Genomic DNA, 23,563 nt, shown 5'->3' with positions numbered 1-23,563 from the left:
GGAAAGATTTATGGGACTTGAAATCTAGATCTTGAATTAATTGGAGAACTATAGCTTAATAAAAAATCACTCTGTGTTTTTGACATAGTAGCTATGGGTGAGGTTCAAAACTTCATTCATCCAAAGGAGGAATAGAAAGTGAACATTCAAAGGGCAGAGCCCATTTGGGGAATTTTGAGGTCTAAAATTGGGCTCCTAAATAAAATAATGAAATAATAGTTAAAATTATAAAATGAAAGTTATGAATTTTTAAAGAAAAATAAAGGAAATTACTTTTTTTGATGTATTTTTGGCTTATCTCCCTGTAGATTTACCCAAATGTCAAGTGTAAATACTCGTTGAATGTGTAATTAAATTCTACATCCAACAAGTACTCACTCTACATACTTTTGAGTAGACTCGCATCGAAAAAACTAATAATAATAATAATAATAAAATAATATATATATATATATATATATATATATAAAATAAAAAAATACATGAAAAAAGCGTGTTGATGTGGGTCTACACGTTTTTTTCACATATTTTCACTTTTTTTATGTGAGTCTACTCAAAAGTATGCAAAGTGGGTACTCGTTGGATGTGGAATTTAATTTCACATCCAACGGGTGTCTACACTTGACATTTGGGTAAACCTACAAAGAGATCATCCAAAAATATAATTTAGATATATATATATATATATACATCCAACAAGTACTCACTCTACATACTTCTGAGTAGACCCGCATCTCGGAAAAAATAAAAAAAAATTAAAAAAAAAAAAGTTAAAAAAAATAAATAAATAAAAAATATATAAAATATTAAAAAAAAAAAAAAAAAAAAAAAAAAAAAAAAAAAAAAAAATTGAAAATACATGAAAAAAGCGTGTTGATGTGGGTCTACACGTTTTTTCACATATTTTCATTTTTTCTATGCAAGTCTACTCAAAATTATGCAAAGTGAGTACTCGTTGGATGTGGAATTTAATTTCACATCCAACAGGTGTCTACACTTGACATTTGGGTAAACCTACAAAGGGATCATCCAAAAAATAATTTAGATATATATATATATATATATATATAGTTTTATTTTCCCTCTAAAATATTGTCCCCTAGGGATCACATCATCATTTTGAATCCTATTGGTTCTTTTAAAGTTAATTTTGTTAGTACATTTGTTGTTTTGAGGCTCATTTTTTGCCTAAAAATTCCCCTAATGAATTTGGAGAGATTCTAGATGGTCATTTTGTAAGCCTCTTCATCTTTGTGATATTAGGAAGTTATATCCTTTTTCACACAAGAAGTCACTCTCAGCCCCTGCATCAAATCGTAGATGAGATTTGATGGATCTCAAAGAGAGATATATTAAAACATTGTGTAGAGCTTCGAGTCTTTGCATGACTCATTCTTTACCAAGGGTTAATGACAAAGGCTAGATTACCCAAAATTGGATTCACGGATCACAGTTGCTTGGTATATGGGAAAGAGGAAAACCTCAAGCATATTATGTGGAACTACTAACTTACACAAGATAATTTGCATCAAGATCAACTTCAAATCCCCTTTATTTTCCAAGGCACCATCCATTGGCATTCAACTCCTTTTGGGGATTCAAGACAATTAGTTTTATTTATCTTCCTAGGTTTATGAAATCGCATTAGAGTGTCAACTCTATTTATTCTTTAGAAAGTGTGCTGCAAAAGTCTTTTCAAGAAAATTGTAAGCTTTATCCCTTCCTTGATTTGTTTTATCCTAGAGATAAAAGGTATACTCTCAACTACTTGCGAAAGGCTTCTTGTTGATTGGAGATGCTAAGAAGCAAGATGATTCCGCTTATTTTGATTTGAATTTCATCTTAGTAACATTGAGAAAAGCTTGATTATACATTATCCCTTCTTGTACATATCTTCTCCTTTTGTACATATTTTTGTGTAGTAATAATGTTTCCAAAAAAATTAAATGAACTATCCACTTTGGATGCAAAACTAGACTTAGTCATGAAACACCCATAGTCACATGGGTAAACATGCATATATGCCAACATCTAACTATCTTTCCCTTCTTGGTGCTTATAATTCTAGAGGTGAGAAGCATTGCTTGAAAAGACAAGAAGTTCTAGCGAGGTAGTAACCATGTTCAAAAAGGAAACGAAAACTACGAAACAAGAAAAAGAATAAACACAATTTACCTCTTAAGTTTTCCATAAAGAAAAAGCTACCGTTGCATAAGTTGGCCTAGAAATCGTGAATCGGTGTTATTGTGTGTTGCATAGCCCCCAGTTCTAAAAGCAATCACATGAACATGGCTACAAAGAATGTTTTGTATCCTCAAGGTTGGCTATCACTTGAAAAGAAGTCCATTTAAAAATTTAATCTTTAAAAAATTGTAAACAATCTTATTGTGGAAGTTCACCCTTTGCTCCTTTTGCTTCCAAAGGCACTCGTTCTTTGACAACATGCAACAATAACAATAAAGTAAAGTTTGAATGCACGTGGTACCTTTCAAGCATGTTAGTGTCAAAGGGAATGTAGTTCTCCCAATTCTCAGCACATACATGTGCCTTCAAAAGGTGACATGTTAGCTTTATAGTAATTTATCTTCGCCTCATCATAGTTTTCCAAGTACAATCTCATATAAATGGATGTTATTGTGCTCATTAATTCAAGATTAATAAGTAGCCATCTAATTCAAACATGATTAAATGCAACGAATACGTCTTCAAAAGGTGACATGTTAGCTTTATAGTAATTTATCTTCGCCTCATCATAGTTTTCCAAGTACAATCTCATATAAATGGATGTTATTGTGCTCATTAATTCAAGATTAATAAGTAGCCATCTAATTCAAACATGATTAAATGCAACGAATACGTTTTCAACTCACATTCAAATGGACAAATTGTTGTTTTTTTCTCTTTCTTAGAGTATCTAAGAATCAAATCGTCTTAGTGAATTTATGATTTATCACAAAGGGTTTGGGATATAATTTATTAGTAATGTTGAGGGAATTATTGAAAAATATCAAGAAGCATATAAGTTTTTTTAATTTATTTTAACATCTAAAACAACAACATTAAGCAAACACATTGCTACATAAATATGAAGATAAAATTGATATATAATATGTATAAGATGTCAAGCGGTACATCACGCATTGACATTGATATATGTTATTTGTCTTGAGTTATAAACCCTAGCAATATGATACAAAATCACATCAGAAAAAGGTATCTTGTGAGATCAATCATGGCAATGAAAACAATGAATTTCTCCTTGTTTTCTTGATAGAAATGGTCACAATGTCCTTAGAGCTCAATCCCACATCACACATCGATAATGAAATATGATGTTTGTCTTGAGCCATAAGCCCTAACAATATACAAAATCACATCATAAAAAAGGTATCTCATGAGGTAGATCTTGGCAATGAAAACAATGGATTTCCCCTTGTTTGCTTGATGGAAAATGGTCGCATTGTCCTTGGAGCTCAATCCCCTAACTACCTTTTGCAAAATGAGGGTTAAAAGACCAATAATTTGGCTATAAGGTGATATTGGCATAGCCAGGGCAATAATTTCGATTGATTCATGACGATTATCACCAATATTGTCAGCATGGGAATAACTAACAATACAAGCGGTATATCATCCACATATGTAACACTACTAAGAATATACTTGAAGGATCACGAGTAGTTATATTAGCTCAAACTATATGACAACATTGACTTAACTTTTTGGAATTATAGCAGCAATCTAAAACAACCTATAGAGGAGTAGAAATTAGAATCTGTGTAAAAATAGGATAGCCACATCAATAATAACACATTGAGAAATAAGCTAGACTTATAGCAAACAAACAGTGTTTTTAGGCTAAAAAGGGCTGAATTTGGCCAAAATTTCAGGGTAGCCTAAGTTTTGCATGAGCAAAGCTCGATGCATTGGAAAGATTACTCCCAGCGGTTTTGCCCCATTTTAAAGAAACATGAATGCTCAAAAAATAAATCAAAGTTCTAGATTGACCAAAAATTTGACTTATAGAGTCATGATATCTTAGGAAGTCCGGAAGATTGCTACAAGTTTAACCGACTCCACAAGTTGATACACAACTCATCTAGGAGAATAAATCTTCTACCAAAGTAGAAAATAATCAATTCAACTATGTAATCATGTACTCTATCATAATGTCTCTCTTCTATGTCAACAACAATATTTATGGTTATGGATTGTACATGATGCATGGAAGAATAGTGAAGTTGGCTTGGCAAACTTGCTTTGAGTAGTTATAAGGATACCTCTACTCTTAATTAATCCATGCACATGCCATTTGCACCTAAAAAGGTAAAGTGGACAAGCTTAATATTAAAATTTAAAATGGCACTAATAGAAGAGAAATTCAGCATATCACTTATTCTATAAAGTAGCTAAAAATCATGGGATCATTGAAAGAGGATCCATAAAAACATGCATAGAAAGAAAAAGAATTAAGCAATGCACAACCTGGAACAATAAAGAAATTCATGGAAAACTGGGTGTAAGTGTAAATGTCTTTTTAATGGGCTAGAGTAAATTTTGTGCATTACAACGTTTCATTTTTTGGCTAAGACAACCAAGATCATCATTGTTAAAGAAACTACATATTTAAACCTTGACTTTTCCCAAAACTTTAATTTGGCTGTCGAGTCATCGTCATTTACTCTCGTCAGTGCATTCACAGTTAACTCCTTGAGCTCCCTGTCTCTTCTTTCTGCAATCTGTATTCACACCAATCTAGCGGTTGTCACATTTCTACTAGAATATGCTATATCCAAAAATATTGAATGTCCATTCACACCAATCTAGCGGTTGTTAAATTTCTTAGAGAATAAGGTATGCCCAAAAATATGAGATAATGGTAAATAACATTAACAGAACAAACATTCACCGATCCCAATTTAAAAGTTTGCTTGTATAAATAACCAATTTGAGAGAAGCAAGTTCCACAGCTTCAAAGTTTTGATCAGAACATATGTGTGGATGTATGTATGTCTATATGTGCAAAGCTAATAAAATGAAATGAAAAAGAAATCTGAACTTTTTTAATCAATATTAGGAAAATTATTATCTATTTGGCTCAATATATTTAAACAACTGTAACAGTAAAACTAGTTTCAAACCTCAATGTTTAATAATAGTGTCTAAGAGCCCAAAACATTGAGGTTTGTCTTTCTAGTTACTTTTATATTTCTTCATGCTTAATAATCTCCGGGATAAGATGGCTCTATGCTGATTAAATCAACTTTTGTTATAATCTTTATCGAAAATAATCACCTGTTTTTAGATATTTCCTAGATAAGATAAGACATCTGATGTAATGGTATAATCATTCTACACAGATTTGCCAAGGAACAAGGCATCTTCAAAATTCCTATCCCCAGGCACAAGCACCCTTAACTGAAAAAAGGCCATATCCCCCACCCAAAAAGCTGACAATCATATTTGCAACTGCTCTTGGTTGATGAAGCTTATCAGTGTGCAGAAAACCAGCAAAAAACAGAGTCAGAGAAGGATCTCAATCCCAGTCCAGGGGTGCAGGTTGAAGAATCCAATATTCCCTCCAATGATAGAGCAGAAGACACTAATGCTGCGATTTCTGCCTCGACAGTGGTAGTTCTAAATGAATCCCCATCAATAAAAACGAAGGGACTGTTAGTTTATGTAGCTCGGACAAGTGTTCTAGTCTCAGGAGGTGTCAATGAGGCTAAAAACAGAAAAGGATAAATTATCTCCAAGCCCAGTTTATTTTTTTTCTAATGGAAAATGGTTAATTAATCAGTATTAATTGAGACAAGTCGATTTCTCTCTGGTGACTTCTAGAAAAGTGAGTTGATGGAGTCAAGATGATCTTAGCCATCAATCGTGATTAGATCTTGGTTGTTGACTGCTCAACAAGAAATTATAAGAGGAAGCCGATGGGCATCTTGGAGACACAGATTTTATTGAGGAACGGCGCAGTGATAGTGTGGCAAACCAGTGAAGGTTCAGCAGTGATTGAGTGAAAAGCATTTCCGGAAAATTTCTTCATCAATTCCCTTCCAGTTCCAAAGGAGAGATTGAAGATGCAATTTCATTGCAGGAGGTCAAGATAATCATATGGTGCGCAGAGGTTTTCTGGAGGGCTGAGTTTACAGAGGTCGCACGTGTGGGAGAGTGAGACCATTGTAGGGGTCGAATTCCTCCAAGGAAGCCCAGGAGGCCAGGCCGAGTTGTTTGCTGGAGGAGACCGAGTTTGCCAGGGGCTGTGGGGCCATATTTCCTTCAGCAAAGGCCGCACGTGTGAGGTCATACACTTGCATAGGAGGGCCAAGAATTTCTCAGAGGGAGGCCGAGTTCCTTACAGTGTTTTTGATATGCTGGTCGTTGGGAAAAAAATAATTGCCGGAGCTTTTCCAGTTTATGGCAAGCAGTTGTACTAATTTTCAATTACAGATTTGCTGAAGAATAATAAAAGCCTCATCTGCAGAACTGCTTTCCCCACATTGGGGTTTTTCGGGGAACAAATTCCAAAAATTTTGGTGTCTATTTTATGTGTGTCTTTTCAGTTCCCATGTATTCAGTATTTGTAGTAAATTAATTTGTTGGGACAAATAATCTGTTAAAAGATAGAAGATTAACTACCAGATTAACTGCAATAGAATTTTCACAGGGACTGCATAATTTGACAAGTCCAATTCAAATAAGGAGTTGGCAGTTCATACTAATTCTGGAACTCAGAATTATGAGCTGCGGTTAGTCCCTGTGGAACCTTCAACAGATTAAGATCAAAAAAAAGAAAGGGTAAATGACAGTATCTAGGATTATTTTCCTTGTTAGTACTCGATAATCTCTTCTGTGCTCTATTGCCTTGTACCTTAAATATGTATTTATATCTACCTTTTGGTTTTTCATAAATGCTCTCCTGGCAGATACAGTGGGTAACCTCCCCTTTGATATGAATGAGAAGTTATGATCATTTTCAAGGAAATAAATAATGAATCGTGATATAAAAGCTGAGAAAGAAAAAAAATTGAAGAATGCAAGATGAAACCTCGCATAAGAACAAAGAAATTTTCCTCATAAAGATGGTTTCAAAATCCATTGTGCGTGTTCACATGTATCCCACAGTTTCTCCACTTTAAAGCCATCGTGAATGTTCAGATGGACCTTGCTCTCCAATTTGCCAGCGGATGTAAATATCCTTCAGAATACGGCAGCACTGGCTCTCTCTATATGGCTAAAATTTTATGGTCTCCTTCCCTCGGTAGTCGATAAAAGTTTCTAGCTCTTTGACCAAGAGGAAATAAAAAGGAAACAATTTTAAAATATAAACATCCAAAACAGCAAAACTGCAGATATTAAATGCCTATACCAGCCAAACAAAATAAATTCACGGCACAGCCTAAGAAACTGGCAGGAGATAATGTGGGACACCAGGATTAAAATGGAGAAAACCTCCAACTGGGTACAAACTCCATTTCAGAAGCTCATTGTATTCAAATTTGCTGCATGCTAAATGATACAATGATCCACATATTTAATGTGTGGGACTGAATCTGTCAGTCCTCGTTCAGAGAGGATACAGCAGATATTCTGTCAGTGCCAAAAAATGGGCACTTGGACGTGTAATTGCTCAGACACTAACTCCTCTCAACCTTTGTTTCACACCACCATATCTGCACATGAATCTTTCCCTTTTTAGTACAAGAAGTACCTTGGGTGCTAAGTGTCGGTGTGCAAACGCTGATAAGTGCAATTTTCACTTGCTGATCTTCCAGTTTGCTAATTTGTGTAGCTTCTTTATCCAGATGCTATATTTGTCTTGAATAGATCTGTTGAATCCTTCATTGACATGACATTTTCTAAATCATTGCATTTAACATTTTATGCTGACAGTAGACCAAGACATTTAAGCTACTTGTCACTTGATGATTGTTTTTTCAGTGTTGTGAATCTAATTTGACATGCAAAATAGCCATGGAACTTTGACATTTGATGCCATGCTTGATTTTTTCTTTTTGTTGCTTTAAACAGGAGTTGCTGCATAAATTATTATCATTTAAAAGGATACAGGTGACATATATCATTTCACAATGTAGCTTTCGAAAACTTCGATTTGCCTTATACGAGGCCTCTATTTGTAAAACTTATCATACCCAATTCTTGCTACCTGGACTTAACATGGTAAAACTTTTGATAAACCTGTTGATTTTGGGTGGCATCGGATGTGATCTAGCTCTGAAATTTTGTGGAGGGTCTAGAATACATGAGATCTCCAAGATCCAAAAATCGTTTGGAGAAATTCCACCTAGATGATGAGTTATTAAAATAATTAATATTTTTAATGGGGTTCCTAACTTTAATGGTTACTAATAAAGATATGGATGAGAAGCTTCTAAGAGACGAGGATCAAATCTGTTTTAATCTTAGCCATTGATTAGGGACTTAATTTCGGCCGTTGATTCATCAACAGGAAAAGTATAAGAGAAAACTTGAGTCATTTGCAGACACACCGGGCAAGTACTCAGTAACCTGAGGGAAATCGATTCTCAAGGAGAAGGAGTTCGATTTCAAAGGGAGAGTTGCAGGGTTAAGGGAGAGGAGGGCATCATCATCAGTCAGAGACTAAGGAGGAGGTGACGCAGAGCATCCTAGCGACAGCGCAGAGGGGAGATCAGAGAGACAGCACAACTGGAGACGCAGTCCTCACTCAAGTTTGCATCACGCAGAGGTGACGCAGAAGTGACACAGAGAAGGACAGAGGGTCTCCGAGGTGTCAGAACTTCTCCGGGTAGAGGATGAAAATTGTCTCAGGTGTTTCTCTCAGAAGTGTCTCAATATTTTGTAGAATCCTTCTTTGTAAAGAGATTGTTGTTGAATATTAATAAATAAACCCTTATCTACCGCATCGGTTTTCCCGCATTGGGTTTTTCCAGGGACAATTGTCCAAAAATAATTGTGTTGATGTGATCGATTCTCGTGTTTGTATATCACTGTTATTTTCTCTATGCTATTATGTGATAACTGCACAAGAATTTATTTTAATGTTTACTGAAGGGTTTCGTAAATAACTTATTGAGGAAAATAAGTAGGAGAAATAAATCAGTTACTGCAGCAGAATTTCTTGTTAGAAACTTTCACATGGTATCAGAGCAGAGATCGGGCAACAAGATTAGAGAATCTGCTATGAGTCAGGAGCATAATGTCGGGGCAGCAACTTAGAAGGACTCACATAGTTCCCCAGGGAAAGAAAAAAGCACGAAGAACGTGGATCACGATTATTCTATGTTAGCTTCCAGACTGGACGAAGAAGTCGCTTGCTTAGCAAGTTTTGCGTCCTCTGAGGTTTGGTATATTGATAGTGGAGCTTCGGCGCACATGACAGGAATACAAGAATTTTTTTCGGATGATCAGGAAGAACAAATGAACTTCCTAATCACCATGGGAAATAAGTCAAAATGTACCCCCGTAGGAAGAGGTACTGTAGTCTTTCAAACAGAAGCAAGGAATCAGCTTCGAGCAACCAATGTGTTGCATGTGTCAGGATTGGGGATGAACTTACTCTTTGTATCTCAGCTACAAAACAAGGGCTATGATGTTTTTTTCATTGGGAAGAAGGTATATGCCAAACACCCAAGTTGGAAAAAGAAGGCTCAAATTGGAATCAGAAGTAACAGGTTGTATAAGTTACAGCTAAAATCACCAATGGCATTGATAGGCAGCAGTGGGAAAAAATATTTGAATGAACTATGGCACAAGAGGACGAGACACTTACACCATGGGGCTCTAAGAATTCTCGGAAGAAGCGTCACCTGAGTTCCAAAGTACAGTACCAAACGAGATGATGTATGTAGAGGGTGTGCACTAGAAAAGTACGCCAAAGTGGCTTATTCCAAAAGTAACAATAGGGCTAAGAGTGTTATGGGATTGGTACAATCAGATATCCGTTGACCCATGTCCACAAAAGCTCTTAGTGATGTCGAATACTTTGTCACTTTCATTGATGACCATTCCAGAAAGACTTGGATCTACTTTCTGAAAACCAAGGATGAGGTTTTTGGTCGATTCAAAGAGTTCAAGGCTTTGGTTGAGAATCTGACAGGATAGAGGATAAAAGTGTTGCGCTCAGACACTGGTGTAGAATACATTGACAAGGACTTCACTGGTTTTTGCACAAGGGAAGGCATCATAAGGGAGTGGACAGCTCCCTATAATCTGGAGCAAAATGGAGTAGCAGAAAGGAAAAACATGACTATTGTTGAAGCAGCCAGGGCGATGTTGTATGATCAGGATACGCCCAAATTCCCATTGGCAGAAGCATGCAGCACGACAGTTTATGTCTAGAACAAGACTCTTCACAGGGCATTAGGTAAGATTACTCTGGAGAGTGTCTTCACCGATAAGAAGCCTTAGGTGAGTCATTTCAGGATATTTGGGAGTTTGGCATATTGTCATGTACCCGAAGAAAAGAGAAATAAATTGGATCAAACTGCAGAAAAAAGGATATCTTGTGGGATATAGCGATAATGCTAAGGCATATAGGGTCTATCTTCAGGGGAATAGGAAGATCGTAATTCAATGGGATGTAAAGTTCATGGAGGATAGAGCTTTCAAAAAATCCCGAGAAATGCCTTCTGAAGAGCAGTTAAAGGATGATCCATTGATCCAGCCACTTCGACCTACAGAAACCAGCACCAGTATTTCTCCTAAAGATAAAAATCCAGAGGTATCGCAACAGCTGGAGTCTCAGGAAGAGGAGGAGCAATTAGATATACCCACTACCAATGGAAGAACGAGCCGAGAACTTCGATAGATACTATAGGATGCAGAGGATTTTGTTGGTGCGCCCAGGAACGAGAAAAGGGAGTGTAGACAGCCTGACAGATACCAAGCCTTGGTGGCTCAGGTTGGAGAACCCTCTAGTTTTCAGGAGGTCGTTCAGCATCAAGTATGGGTAGATGCTATGGTGGAGGAATATAGTTCCATAATGGTCAATGATGTCTGGGAAGTGGTACCTAGGCCTCAGGACAGGTCAATTGTAGGTTGGAAATGGATCTTCAAAGTCAAATACATTGCAGATGGAAGTGTGGAAAAATACAAAGCCAGGTTTGTGGCTAAGGGGTATGCTCAGAAGGAAGGGATAGACTACGAAGAAACCTTCGCCCCAGTAGCCAGGTATACTTCTATTAGATCCGTGATATCCCTTGCAGCATAGATGGAGTGGGAGATTCACCAGATGGATGTCAAGACTGCGTTCTTGAACAAGGTGATAGAAGAAGAAGTATGCATTGAACAACCAGAAGGTTTTGAGACACATGAGAAGAAATCTCATGTATGCAAGTTGAAGAAAGCCTTGTGTGGACTTAAACAGACGCCTAGAGCATGATACAGTCGAATTGGTGGTTACTTGCAGAAGATGGGATTCGTCAAGAGTGACACAGATCCCAACCTCTACTATCTGGTTGTAGAGAATGGGCCTCTAATCCTGGTGTTATAGGTGGATGATCTTTTTCTAACAGGCTCATCAAAGATTGCAAGGAAAGCCTACCTACAAAATTTGACATGAAGGATTTGGGACAGATGCATTATTTCGTGGGGTTGGAAGTTTGGCAGCAGAAGGGTGGAATTTTCCTTGGACAAGGGAGATACGCTACAGAGATTTTGAAAAGGTTCAGAATGTAGGACTGTAAACCTATGGCTACTCTAATGATTACCAATTGGAAGAAGATTGATGCATCCAAAGACAAAGAAGTCGATCCCACCTTGTACAGGCAGCTCATAGGGTCTCTGATGTATCTGGTCAATACCATACCAAACATTTGTTACGCTGTCAACACCCTCAATCAATTCATGGTGGAACCAAAGGGGGCTCTGGGCAGCAGCAAAGCATTTTCTTAGATATATCCGAGGAAAAGTCCAGTATGGACTAATGTACACCCAAGGCAATGACATCAAGCTGAGTGGGTCCACTGACGCAGATTGGGTTGGAAGTTCAGTATATAGGAAAATACCTCTGGAACTGTTTCAACATTGGATCGGGAATGACCTCCTAGTGTAATAGGAAACAGAAATCCGTAGCTCTGAGCTCAGTTGAAGCTAAATATATGGCAGCTAGCACAGCTTCGTGTGAAGCCATATGGCTTAGGAAATTGCTTGTGAATCTATTCAGGAGAAGGATGGAAGCGACCAATATTTTTTGGGATAATCAGAGTTGATCAAGCTCTCTGAGAATCCAGTTTTTCATGATCGGTTGAAGGACATTGACATCAGCTGTCACTTTATCAGACATTGTGTCCAACGAGGGGTAGTACAATTGAGGTACACCCCGACGGGAGAACAGGTGGCAGACATTCTCACCAAGGCTCTAGGAAGAACAAAGTTTGTTTATTTGAGAGAGAAAATGGGGATGGTTAAGAATTTGTTTCAGTAGCAGAAGCGGATAGTATAGGGAGTTGCAGTGCAGCAGTTAGCAGTGGCAACGTTATGGGCAGCATGATGCAGCATATTCAGAGGGAGTTGCAGTACAAATGTAGCAGTGACAGTTGCAGTGTCATGGGCAGCAGTACAGATTGCAGCAGCGTAGTAGATGAGAGGCAACAAGTCAAGCATCAGCAGCGCAGAGGACCGATGTCATGGATTAGTGTGATGCCTCTATTGGGAAGCGTTGCTAAAGCACATTCCTCACTAAGAGGAAGTGTAGATTTTGGGTAGCATCGAATGTGATCTAGCTCCGAAATTTTGTGAAGGGGCTAGAATGCATGAGATCTCCAAGACCAGAATCGTTTGGAGAAATTCCACTCGGATGATGAGTTATTAAAATATTTAATATTTTTAATGGGGTTCGTAGGTCTAAACTTAGGAAAATAAAAATATTAATGGGTATTAATAAAGATATGGGTGAGAAGCTTCTAAAAGATGAGGATCAAGTCTGTTTTAATCTTAGCCGTTGATTAGGGACTTAATCTCTATCGTTGACTCATCAACAGGAAAAGTATAAGAGAAGACTCGAGAGTCATTTGGAGACACATCGGACAAGTACTCAGTAACTCGAGGGAAATTTATTCTCAAGGAGGAGGAGTTTGATTTCAGAGGGACAGTTGCAGGGTGAAGGGAGAGGAGGGCATCAGCATCAGTCAGAAACTGAGGAGGAGGAGGTCACACAGAGCATCCTAGAGACAGCGCAGAGGGGATATCAGAGAGAGCGCAACTAGAGACGCAGTCCTCACTTAGGCAGCACGCAGAAGTGACACAGAGAAGGACAAAGGGTCTCCGGGGTGTCAGAACTTCTCCAAGTAGAGGAGGAAAATTGTCTCAAGTGTTTCTCTCATAAGTGTCTCAATATTTTGTAGAATCCTTATTTGTAAGAGATTGTTATTGAAGATTAATAAATAAACCCTCATCTGTTACACTATTTTTCTCGCATTGGGTTTTTCCGAGAACAATTGTCCAAAAATAACTGTGTTGATGTGATTGATTCTTGTTCTTGTATATCACTGTTATTTTCTCTATGCTATTATGTGATAATTGCAGTAGAATTTATTTTAATGTTTACTGAAGGGTTTTGTAAATAACTTATTGTGGAAAATACGTAGGAGAAATAAATCAGTTACTGCAATAGAATTTCTTGTTAGAAATTTTCAAAAAACCCTCTCAGGTTTTCTACTGGTATTCTCCCCAATCCTTCACAGGATCTCGACCCTCAAAAACAGAAAAACAAATATATCAAAGTTTTGCTATTACAAAGGAATGATGAAGAAGCACTACAAAGATAAACAAGATCTCATGTAAACAAAACCATGCAACACATGCCAGCAATCATTGTGTATTTAGTTGAGTTCAATAGTTGAATTTCAACAGAACAATATTAGTCCAAAGATAGACATATTATCTTAACTCAACCACACTTTATTCTAGCCTCTAGGATCAAATATTGTTGGAGAAGTGAGAAGATTTTATTGTCATAGCAGCAAATACTACCCCTATTTTGGCCCCAGAATATGAATGCAAGTATATCGAAGAGATCATTCTGAGCCAAGACCATATTTCATTTGTGATTATACATTTGATTTATAATCCTCACTATGGAAATACCTTCACTAGAGTACATGGAAATACTAAATAGGGATTTATTTGCACATGAGGCTTCCTCCTTTTTAATACATGTTACGGCAAAATCTAGCACACCTAGAGCAAACACTCACTAGGCAACCTAGATCTTATGGCATCAAGGGATCACCCACCACTGTTGTTGGAAACTCAATTAGGGCAGCATTTTAATTTGACTTTTCCTTACATGGCAATTATTTGTGATATTATATTCTTCTTCTTGATTATGCTTATGTTCTTATCTTCAAATAAATGCCAAAACAAATGAAGATCACAACCATACAAAGATGAACACAAGATATAGGCTCCAAGCCGAGGCAAAAACCCTCCAAGGGGAAAACCCAAAAAGAACTCTTCTTGTAGAATCAATTCAAAGGAGACTTCCAAGACCAAAATCAAAACATAGGGCTGCCACCAAGAACCAAGTCAACCAGCCAATCTTCCTTCTGCAATGCAGGACAAAGTCTACAAGGAGCAGTGAAGCAGAATCTATCAAAAATTAGGCTCGTCTAGCCCTTCTACCTTACAAGTAAGGTATGCATTCTCTTCTTTCAATTTCGGAAATGAGGTAACCTTAGAAACCCTAGGGTTTTACCACGTGAGAACTGTAAGAGGTAGATTTCGAATATTTGAATCCTTTGAGGGCTTTTCCTTCTCCTTCGCTAGGCTCTTCTAGCCTAGATTAGACCTTCGCATCCTTTTCTAACCACAGATTAAAAGATGAGATGTGTGACTTGCTTGTCTCTCAAATGAGGTCGAAGTCCTACCTTTTTATAGCCTTCCAAGAGGCTCCATAAGCCCTCTCTAGGCCGACATATGTTGGGTTGGCCGACTTGGTCTTGGGAGCCTACTAGACACTTTCAAACATAAAATAATTTTTATTTCTTTGATACAAGTGCTTGAATGGGACTTTTACAATTTGACAAGGATACTTGACTCATGACAAACACTAGGAGCATTCAATGGATGCTTGACGTAATGAAAAATTGACTTGAGCATGAAACCCATGCTTTACAAAAACTATTTTCTTTCTTCTTTTGATAGATACATAGAAATTACATTATGATATGAGTCAAATGACAATTATGAAAATCAAAACTAGTTACATTCTCCAACAATTGTCACCTCAGTGGCTTCTCTCTAGCTATTTAGTGGTGGATGTTATCCCCACAAGGGAGGTTTCCCTAAAAATGATCACCAATAAGATATTCAACAAAGGAGGGCTAATGGTGAGGCAAGCTCTAATAGTTGAAGGAAAAGGTATTGGCCAAGCCTTAAAAGGCTGAGATAAGAGATGCCTAGAGTTCAAATACACTTCTCTAATACCTTTATAATTGAGAAGGGTGTTACATTATGATATGAGTCAAATGACAATTATGAAAATCGAAACTAGTTACATTCTCCAATAGTTGTCACCTCAGTGGCTTCTCTCTAGCTATTTAGTGGTGGATGTTATCCCCGCAAGGGAGGTTTCCCTAAAAAAGATCACCAACAAGATATTCAACAAAGGAGGGCTAATGGTGATGCAAGGTCTAATAGTTGAAGGAAAAAGTATTGGCCAAGCCTTAAAAGGTTGAGATAAGAGATGCCTAGAGTTCAAATACACTTCTCTAATACCTTTATAATTGAGAAGGGTGTTATTAGTTACGTTTTGTATGATATGTAGAATTAGGGCACACAATGGCATATAGCAGCTTGAGAAAATAGCCTATGAGTGACAGGATCAATAAAGGAGCAAAGGCGATGAAGGAGACATGCTAGGATTAAGTAAACAGTGGTTTCTAATGGATGATTGCATATGAAAGCAATTAAAATCAAGATGTCAGCCCTAATTTTGGGGTGTAAATGTACAATTAATGCTAGATTTTCTTTTTTATATTAATTTTATGCAAACCCTTTTAAATTTAAGAGAGAAATTAAAATGACCACCACAAGCTAGTCTAGCAATGGAGTCAATGATGGTGAGGTCAAAGATAGAGGAACCTGGATGAGGTGTATGGAGGACTTTGAAGCCTCTCTTAGAAACCTTAGCAACTTTCTCTAAGTGGAGATTTAATATCAAAGGAGGCATACACAAATTTCCCTTGATGGAACCTTGAAAAATTAAGTTTGCAAAGCATAAGGAAACAAGATTTCATAAAGGATATTGCACTTTTTAATATGGCACAAAAAAATCCTAATTTCAGAAATTTGCATGCCAAATTGAAGAAAATCTGCAATAACTTACACTATTCAATCAAGAATCACTTCATCAATCCAAGACAAGTCTCTTACAAAGATATCCCTCCAAAGACAATTTGCTCCACCAAGATCACATTGCATCCAAGTGAAAAGGACAAGAGAGCTAGTGCACACTTTTTAAGAGAGAGGAGTGATGTGAAGTGTGATGTCTAAATGAACATTAGATAAATTTTTGAGGTCAAAAACGGGCCTCAAAACAAAATTGTACAACAAAAATCAAATTTATAAGAACCAATAGGATTCAATATGATGATGTCAACCATGGGATGATTCACCATTTTTGGGGTAAAAAGGTAAAAAGATAAAAATAAATAAAATAAAACTACTTTTTCAACTCGTATTTTCAACTTATCTCCCTATGATTTTACTCAAATTTTGAATGGGAGCACTCATTGGATGCAGAATTTAATTTTCCATCCAAGGAGTACCCATGTTGCATACTTTTGATGGACCCTACTACACGAAAAATGTAAAATACATGAAAAAACATCATTTCAATCACGTTTTTTCATGTATTTCATATTTTTCGTGTAGTAGGTTCCATCGAAAATATGCAACATGGGTACTGCTTGGATGCAAATTTAATTTTGCATCCAACGAGTGCTTCCGCTGAAATTTGAGTAAAATGATATGGAGATAAGTTGAAAAAGTTTTTTTTTCTTTTTTCCCTCCAAAACTTGATGAGGTAATCTAATCTTAATTTAATATTTCCACTATTATTTTATAATATTCCTTATGAGGCCCATTTTAGACCTCAAAATTTCTCTAATGAGTGACTCCCTTCTATTTATATGAGCCTTGAGGGTAAATATGTCACTTTTCATTAATTTACAGGTAAAAGCCCTAAAAGTTTACTAGAGCATTACACTAGGCCAAAAGGGTCACAAGTCAACCTTAAGATAGCTTTAAAACATAATAAACACATCAAAATCACCCACACGTGGGAATGAAGGCTCTCCATGATGACGTCAACCTCTCACAGTGGGAAATCTCCATCAAGCTAGTGATAAAGTGGCTCATGAGCGCTTCTTACTCCAAGAAATCATCAAAGTGCATGGGTATATCTCCAAATAACTCGTCCACCATGATGTCATCTCCAAGAAGGCTCATGTCACCCTTCTAGGGCATTTGGGGGTGACGTGGCATGCTATAATGCAAGCATTGGCATCTCAGCCTGATGTGTTAGTCCTCCCAAGTTAACTCAATTATCACCAAGCTCATATGGGTTCTAGAACAAGGCAACTCCCATCAAACAGGGTTGAGGCTAGCCTGGGAGTGTCTTATTTCCATCTGGGCACATCATCAAATAAGCCAACGAATTGGCTTCCTAGTATAGTGTTTTAGCATCTAGAGGTATAGTAAGAGGAGTACAACCATGTGGAGTCACATTAAAGCCCAACGTCCATCTCATAAGGTCAATGTCGGGGCCACAAGGTCATATATGCTCTCAATAATTGGAAAAACATCCTATGAAAGGTGTTGGATAAGTGTCAAGTCTTCCTTAAAAGAATCTTTGTTGCATGTGCGATGAACCACCTGAAACATACCCTCAATATCAAGTGAGATCAACATCATCAAGGGCAAAAAACCATTAAAGTATCATTGTGAGACATTCCATGTTTGGGGCACAAAAATAGTTTAGACAAACCTTGCCTTCCAAACATTGTATTCAAAACCGGTCGGTTTGAGTTGTAAACTGTGAAAATTCCTTGAACTGCAGTGATTGAGTATTATTCTCCTAACTTAAAAGTTTATTTGTCATATGTAATTATTATTACGGCAAATAGCAAATAAACCACTCTGCAATTCTTCACAATAAAAATACGTTGTGGAAATAAAAATAGGAACTGAGAAATAGATGCAGACACATAAAATTAACATTATTATTTTGGACTAAACGTCACTGGAAAAACCTCGAAGGGAAAACCAGTGCAGAAGATGAGGGTTTTATTATTATGATTATGCAGCAAAATCAGAGAATTACAACTGGATGCCCAACTGGCAATCCTCTGGCAATTTATCTCCACTGGAAAATATACTGGAGATCCAAGATCTCCTCTGCAAAACAACTTGGCCTGCTCGCGCCCCACACTAGCAACTCGTATTGTTGCCTGAAATGCGCATTGTTGCCTCTGAGTAACTCACACAGCCACAAAAATGCTTCCCGGTGAGTTGTCCTACCTGCCCTCTTCCTCTAGAATCAATTCGCTTCACCTCCCAGACCCTGATCCGACCTTCAGCAACTGAATTGACCCTCCTCCCGGCAACTCGCACTACTCTATACAAGCTCTTCTACAAATAAATTCGGCCTCCCTTTCCTCCTCCAGAAAATTGGAGAACCTCTTGGGAATTTATCTAGAAATTCTCCTTACTGCAAACCCCTACTACACTCTTTCCCTGGCTCGAGTTGTGCCCTCATTGAATACTGCGAGCTGGGTGAGTCGAACTGCCTTGCTCACTCAATGTGTCTTCTCCAATCCCTTCTTCCCGCTCTTATAATCTCTCACTCAAGTATCAACAGCCAAGATCTAATCATGATCAATGGCTAAGATCATCTTAGACTCCATCAAGTCACTTTTCTAGAAGTCTCTAGAGCAAAATCAATATCCTCGGTTAAAACCCATTAATTAATCAATTTTCCTAAGCTAGACTTAGGAACATTTTTAATTATTGATTAATTATTTTAATTTAGGGGTTTCTAAGTGTTTTCTCTCGAAACCTTTACTAGGTTTTGGTGATCTTGTGTTCCTTACCCTCTCTGACACCTTAGAGACTAGAACACCTGTCTAATGCTACACCAAAAACTAACACTCCCTCTTAACGAGGAAGGTGTTCTCCACTATACCCATCTGCTCTCTGAAATAGATGAACTTGGCTCTCCCTAGAGCCTTCGTGAGTATATCGACCACTTGTTGGTTTGTGGGAACATGTTGTAGCCGAATTGCTCCACGCTGCACACAATCCTTGATGAAGTGGTACCGTACATCTATATGTTTCGACCTATCATGAAACATTGGATTCTCAAAGAGCTTGATGCAACTTTGATTATCGCAGTAGATACTGGTAGCCTCCATGCTTTGACCGAACAACCTCACTAGCAACTTCCAAAGCCAAATAGCTTTGCATGTGGCCATGCTAGCTGCCATTTACCCCACCTCCGTAGAGCTCAGTGCCACGGACTTCTGGTTCCTACTACACCAAGACATGACCCCTGATCCAACCCTGAAGCAACACCCTAATGTGCTTTTCCGATCCACGAAACTGCCTACCCAATATGCATCCGTATAACGACATAACCTGACACCATCACCTCAAGTATGCCTCAACCCATCCTCAATTGTGTCGCGCAAATATCTCAATATATGCCTTACCGCTGTCCAATGCACTCTCTTAGGCCCCACCATAAACTGATTGAGAGTGTTGACCGCGAAGCAGATGTCTACCCTTGTGTTAACCAAATACATGAGTGAATCGATCCGTTGCCTATAAAAGGTCTGGCATTAGAGGAAATTTTAGCTAAAAGTGGCCTCCTAAGGAAAAATAATAAAATAATAGTAAAAATAATAAAATAAGAGTTATAAATTTTGGAGGGAAACAAAAAAACTACTTTTTTTAATTGTATTATTGGCTTATCTCCTTATAGGTTCACTCAAATTTCAAGTGTAGACACTCGTTGGATGTGGAATTAAATTATGCATCCAACGAGTACCCATTATGCATACTTTGAGAAGACCCATAATGATAAAAATTGAAGATACCTAATGTATCTTCAATTTTTAGCAATTTGGGTCTTCTCAAAAGTATGCATAATGGCTACTCCTTGGATGCAAAATTTAATTCTGCATCCAACGAGTGTCTACACTTGAAATTTGAGTGAATCTATAAGGAGATAAGTCAAAAATACAATTAAAAAGAGTACTTTTTCTTCTTTTCCCTCCAAAATATTTACATGTACCTCTTTTTAAATTTAAAGGATTTTGATTGGTTTACATATTATGACATGGAAATTACATGAAAATTTCATGGGCCTTTTTAGGCTGAAATTTCCTCTAATGTCCACGTCCTTGTCCTCTGATGCATCTATCTTCCTCTAGTTAATAATCATAGGCGTGGACATAGGCCTACAATCTTGCATCCCAAACTTCTTTAGGATCTTTGTAGTATACCTTCCTCGACCAAAAAATATCTCCCCGTCCCTCTGCCATACCTTCAGGCCTAGGAAGTAATGCATCAGTCTCATATCCTTCATATCAAACTCTACTGCCAGGCTCCTCTTGCACTTCCTCTATGAGCCCTGATGACCCTGTTAGGAAGAGGTCATCCACATAAAAAACTAGGATGAGTGGCTCACCCTCTAACGTCAAATAGTAAAGGTTGGGGTCAGCGTCACTCTTGACGAATCCCATTTGCTACAAGTAGTTTTCAATCCGACCATACCATGCCCTGGGATCCTGTTTGAGCCTATATAGCACTCTCTCCATTCTACACACGTGTGTGCCCCTCTCATGTTTCTCAAGGCCCTGTGGTTGTTCGATGTATACCTCTTCCTCTATCACCCCGTTCAAGAAGGTTGTCTTGACATCCATTTGGTGAATCTGCCATCCCATCTGTGTTACTAGAGGTATTACTAACCGGATGGAAGTATATCTGGCAACCGGGCCAAAGGCCTCTTCATAATCTATGACTTCTTTTGTGCATACTCCTTTTCCACAAACCTAGCGTTGTACTTTTCCACGCTGCCATGTACAGCGTACTTGATCTTATAGATCCACCGAGAGTCGATAACTGACCTATCCACAAGTCTTGGCACTACCTCCCAAACATCGTTCGACATGATGGAGTTATACTCCACCATGGCATCCTACCACACCTAATGTTGTGCAGTATCCTAATAGCTGGAAAGTTCAACAACCTATGCCACCATTGCTTGGTACCTGTATGGTTGTCTGCGTTCTCTCTTGCCCGTCCTAGGAGCTCTCATAAACTCCTTCACATCCCTCAGCGTCTAATGAGCTTCATTGTTGGTTCGACTGCTAGTGGTGGGTGGTTCGACCAGCTCCTCATCCTACCTCTATTGCTCCGTCTGTTGCAAACTCGTTGGATGCCTGACTCCTGAGGTAGTGCTCATACTGGTAACTATACTAGACCCCTGCAATTGTCCTTGTGGTTGTCCCCATCGCTGCCCCTACTGTTCGACCAATGGAGCTTTTGTTGGCTCACTTTGATCACCTGTCGGCATCTTGCAAGATCTCGTAAAGGCTTTGTCCTCCATGAACTTCAGGTCCCATCTCACGATAATCCTCCTACTGCTAGTTATGTGGATCTTGTATGCCTTTGACGTTTTGCTATACCCAAAAAAACCCCCTCTCTGCAGTCTGATCTAACTTAGTGCATTTTCATCTAGAACATGATGGTAAGCTATACCGCCAAATATTCTGACGTGGCTGACCTCCAGTTTCTTCCTTGAGAAAACATCCTCTAGTGTTATCCTCCCCAATGCCCTGTGAGGAACCCTGTTATGTATATACATCGTTGTGTTACATGCCTCTACCCACAAAAACTTAGGCATGTCCTAATCATATAACATAGCTTTTGTTGCCCCAACTATAGACCTGTTCTTTCGCTCAGCTACTCCATCCTGTCGTGGATTGTATGGAGTTGTCCACTCCCTCCTAATGTCCTCCTTCGTACAGAATCCCATGAAGTCACTATCTGTGTACTCTCCTCCGTTATTTGTGTGAAGTACCTTGATGTTTTTCCATGTCACGTTTTCCACTAGAGCCTTGAACTCTTGGAACCGACTAAAGACCTCATCCTTGGTCTTCAAAAAAATAGATCTAGGCATTCCTAGAGTAGTCATCTAGGAAGGTAACAAAGTACTCGTACCCTCTAAGAGGTATGGTGGACATTGGGCCACAAATGTCTAAATGTATAAGCCGCAACACACCATCTGATCTATTGTTACTTCTTGGGAACGTTGCCTTAGCATACTTCCCAAGTATGCACCCCGTACACACATCATTGTGTTTTGTGTTCAATTTTGGAACGCCTATCATTGTCTCCGTGAGCATCCTAAGTGCTCCATGGTGTAAATGTCCCATTATTTTATGCCATAATTCATTCAGGTTTCTCTCATTGCTATTGTTGTTGCTACTAACTAGTGCCTTTTGAGAGTCAAACTGCAACTTATGCAACTTGTTGCTATGAGCTCCAATATGCTTTACCTTTTTCCAATCTTATTGTTTGATGAATACCTTCTTCCCTATGAAGTTGACATCATATCCCATATCCTATAGTTCTAAGACTAAAGTTCGGTTCATACCTAAGCTTAGCACATGCAGCACATCTATAACATTGGTGCTTGCTCCCGACTCCCTCTGAATATCGAAAATACCTCTCCCAACTGGAGTACATTTTGATCTATTTCCCATCTGTATCTACAAATCCATCTCCTCTCTATAGTCAAAGAAGTAGTCCCTAACTCCTGTTATGTGAGTTGACGCTCCATTGTCTATATACCAAACACCATGTGAAGTCAAGCTAGAAAGGCAAGCTATCTGAGCAAATTCATTTTCCAATTTGGAAGACAAATCTGTAGCCTCCTAAATGTTGAATCTCTTTGCGACCATACTGAAGAATCTAAGAAACTAAAATCAACTGGAGAATTATATGCTAGAAATCTCCTCCTTCCGGCAGCTGGAATGCGCAAATTTGCTTTTGCACTTGCCTCCTTTGTCCTTCCCGAAATTTGCACTGCCTGTTGCTTCTACTAGGTAACTCAGTCTACCTCCCGGAAGTCCTTCTCTAGTATCTGGCACACGCACTGTTCACCCTAAAACTCACACTAGCTAGACTGGCAAGTCTGCTACAGCCTATTGTTTCTAGAAGTCACGACCTCCTTTCCTATAGCTAGAAAACTGGAAACCCTCTAAGAAAATGTGGAAATTCCCCCGATGTGCTTTTCTCTTCCTTCTTGCGCTGATCTGCAATTGCAAACCATTGCTGGAAATATCTGCGCCCAGATCTACTCTACGAATTAACTGATCTTCTCTCTGGAACCTCTTCCCGACAACCACACTGCCTGTTGGTACTGCTTTTGGGACAAATCGAACTTTTCTTTCACCCTGAACTGGAAATCATTTTTCCTTCCAGAGTAATTCGCACTACCTGGCTGGCCTGCGTAGATATGGAAATATTGTACTCAGATCCCCCACTG

At 38.3% G+C, this 23,563-nt stretch overlaps 1 protein-coding gene across 1 annotated transcript in view; it reads right to left on the bottom strand.

The window, feature by feature from the left end:
- Nucleotides 1–4,479: 4,479 nt before the first annotated feature.
- Nucleotides 4,480–23,563, bottom strand: part of LOC149205103 (nuclear envelope-associated protein 2-like) — an 87,816-nt gene continuing 68,732 nt past the window's right edge. Inside the window, exon 5 of the mRNA XM_089393422.1 lies at nt 4,480–4,739. Within this exon, the coding sequence (XP_089249548.1) occupies nt 4,575–4,739 (165 nt within the window). The 3' untranslated portion in view covers nt 4,480–4,574. The remainder of the gene's footprint in view (nt 4,740–23,563) is intronic.

This window comes from Pinus tabuliformis, chromosome 1_2 (assembly GCF_031772625.1).
Source record: "Pinus tabuliformis cultivar Carrire ecotype Pingquan chromosome 1_2, CPIR1, whole genome shotgun sequence".
Lineage (NCBI taxonomy): Eukaryota > Viridiplantae > Streptophyta > Pinopsida > Pinales > Pinaceae > Pinus > Pinus tabuliformis.
This window is presented reverse-complemented; position numbering and strand designations above follow the sequence as displayed.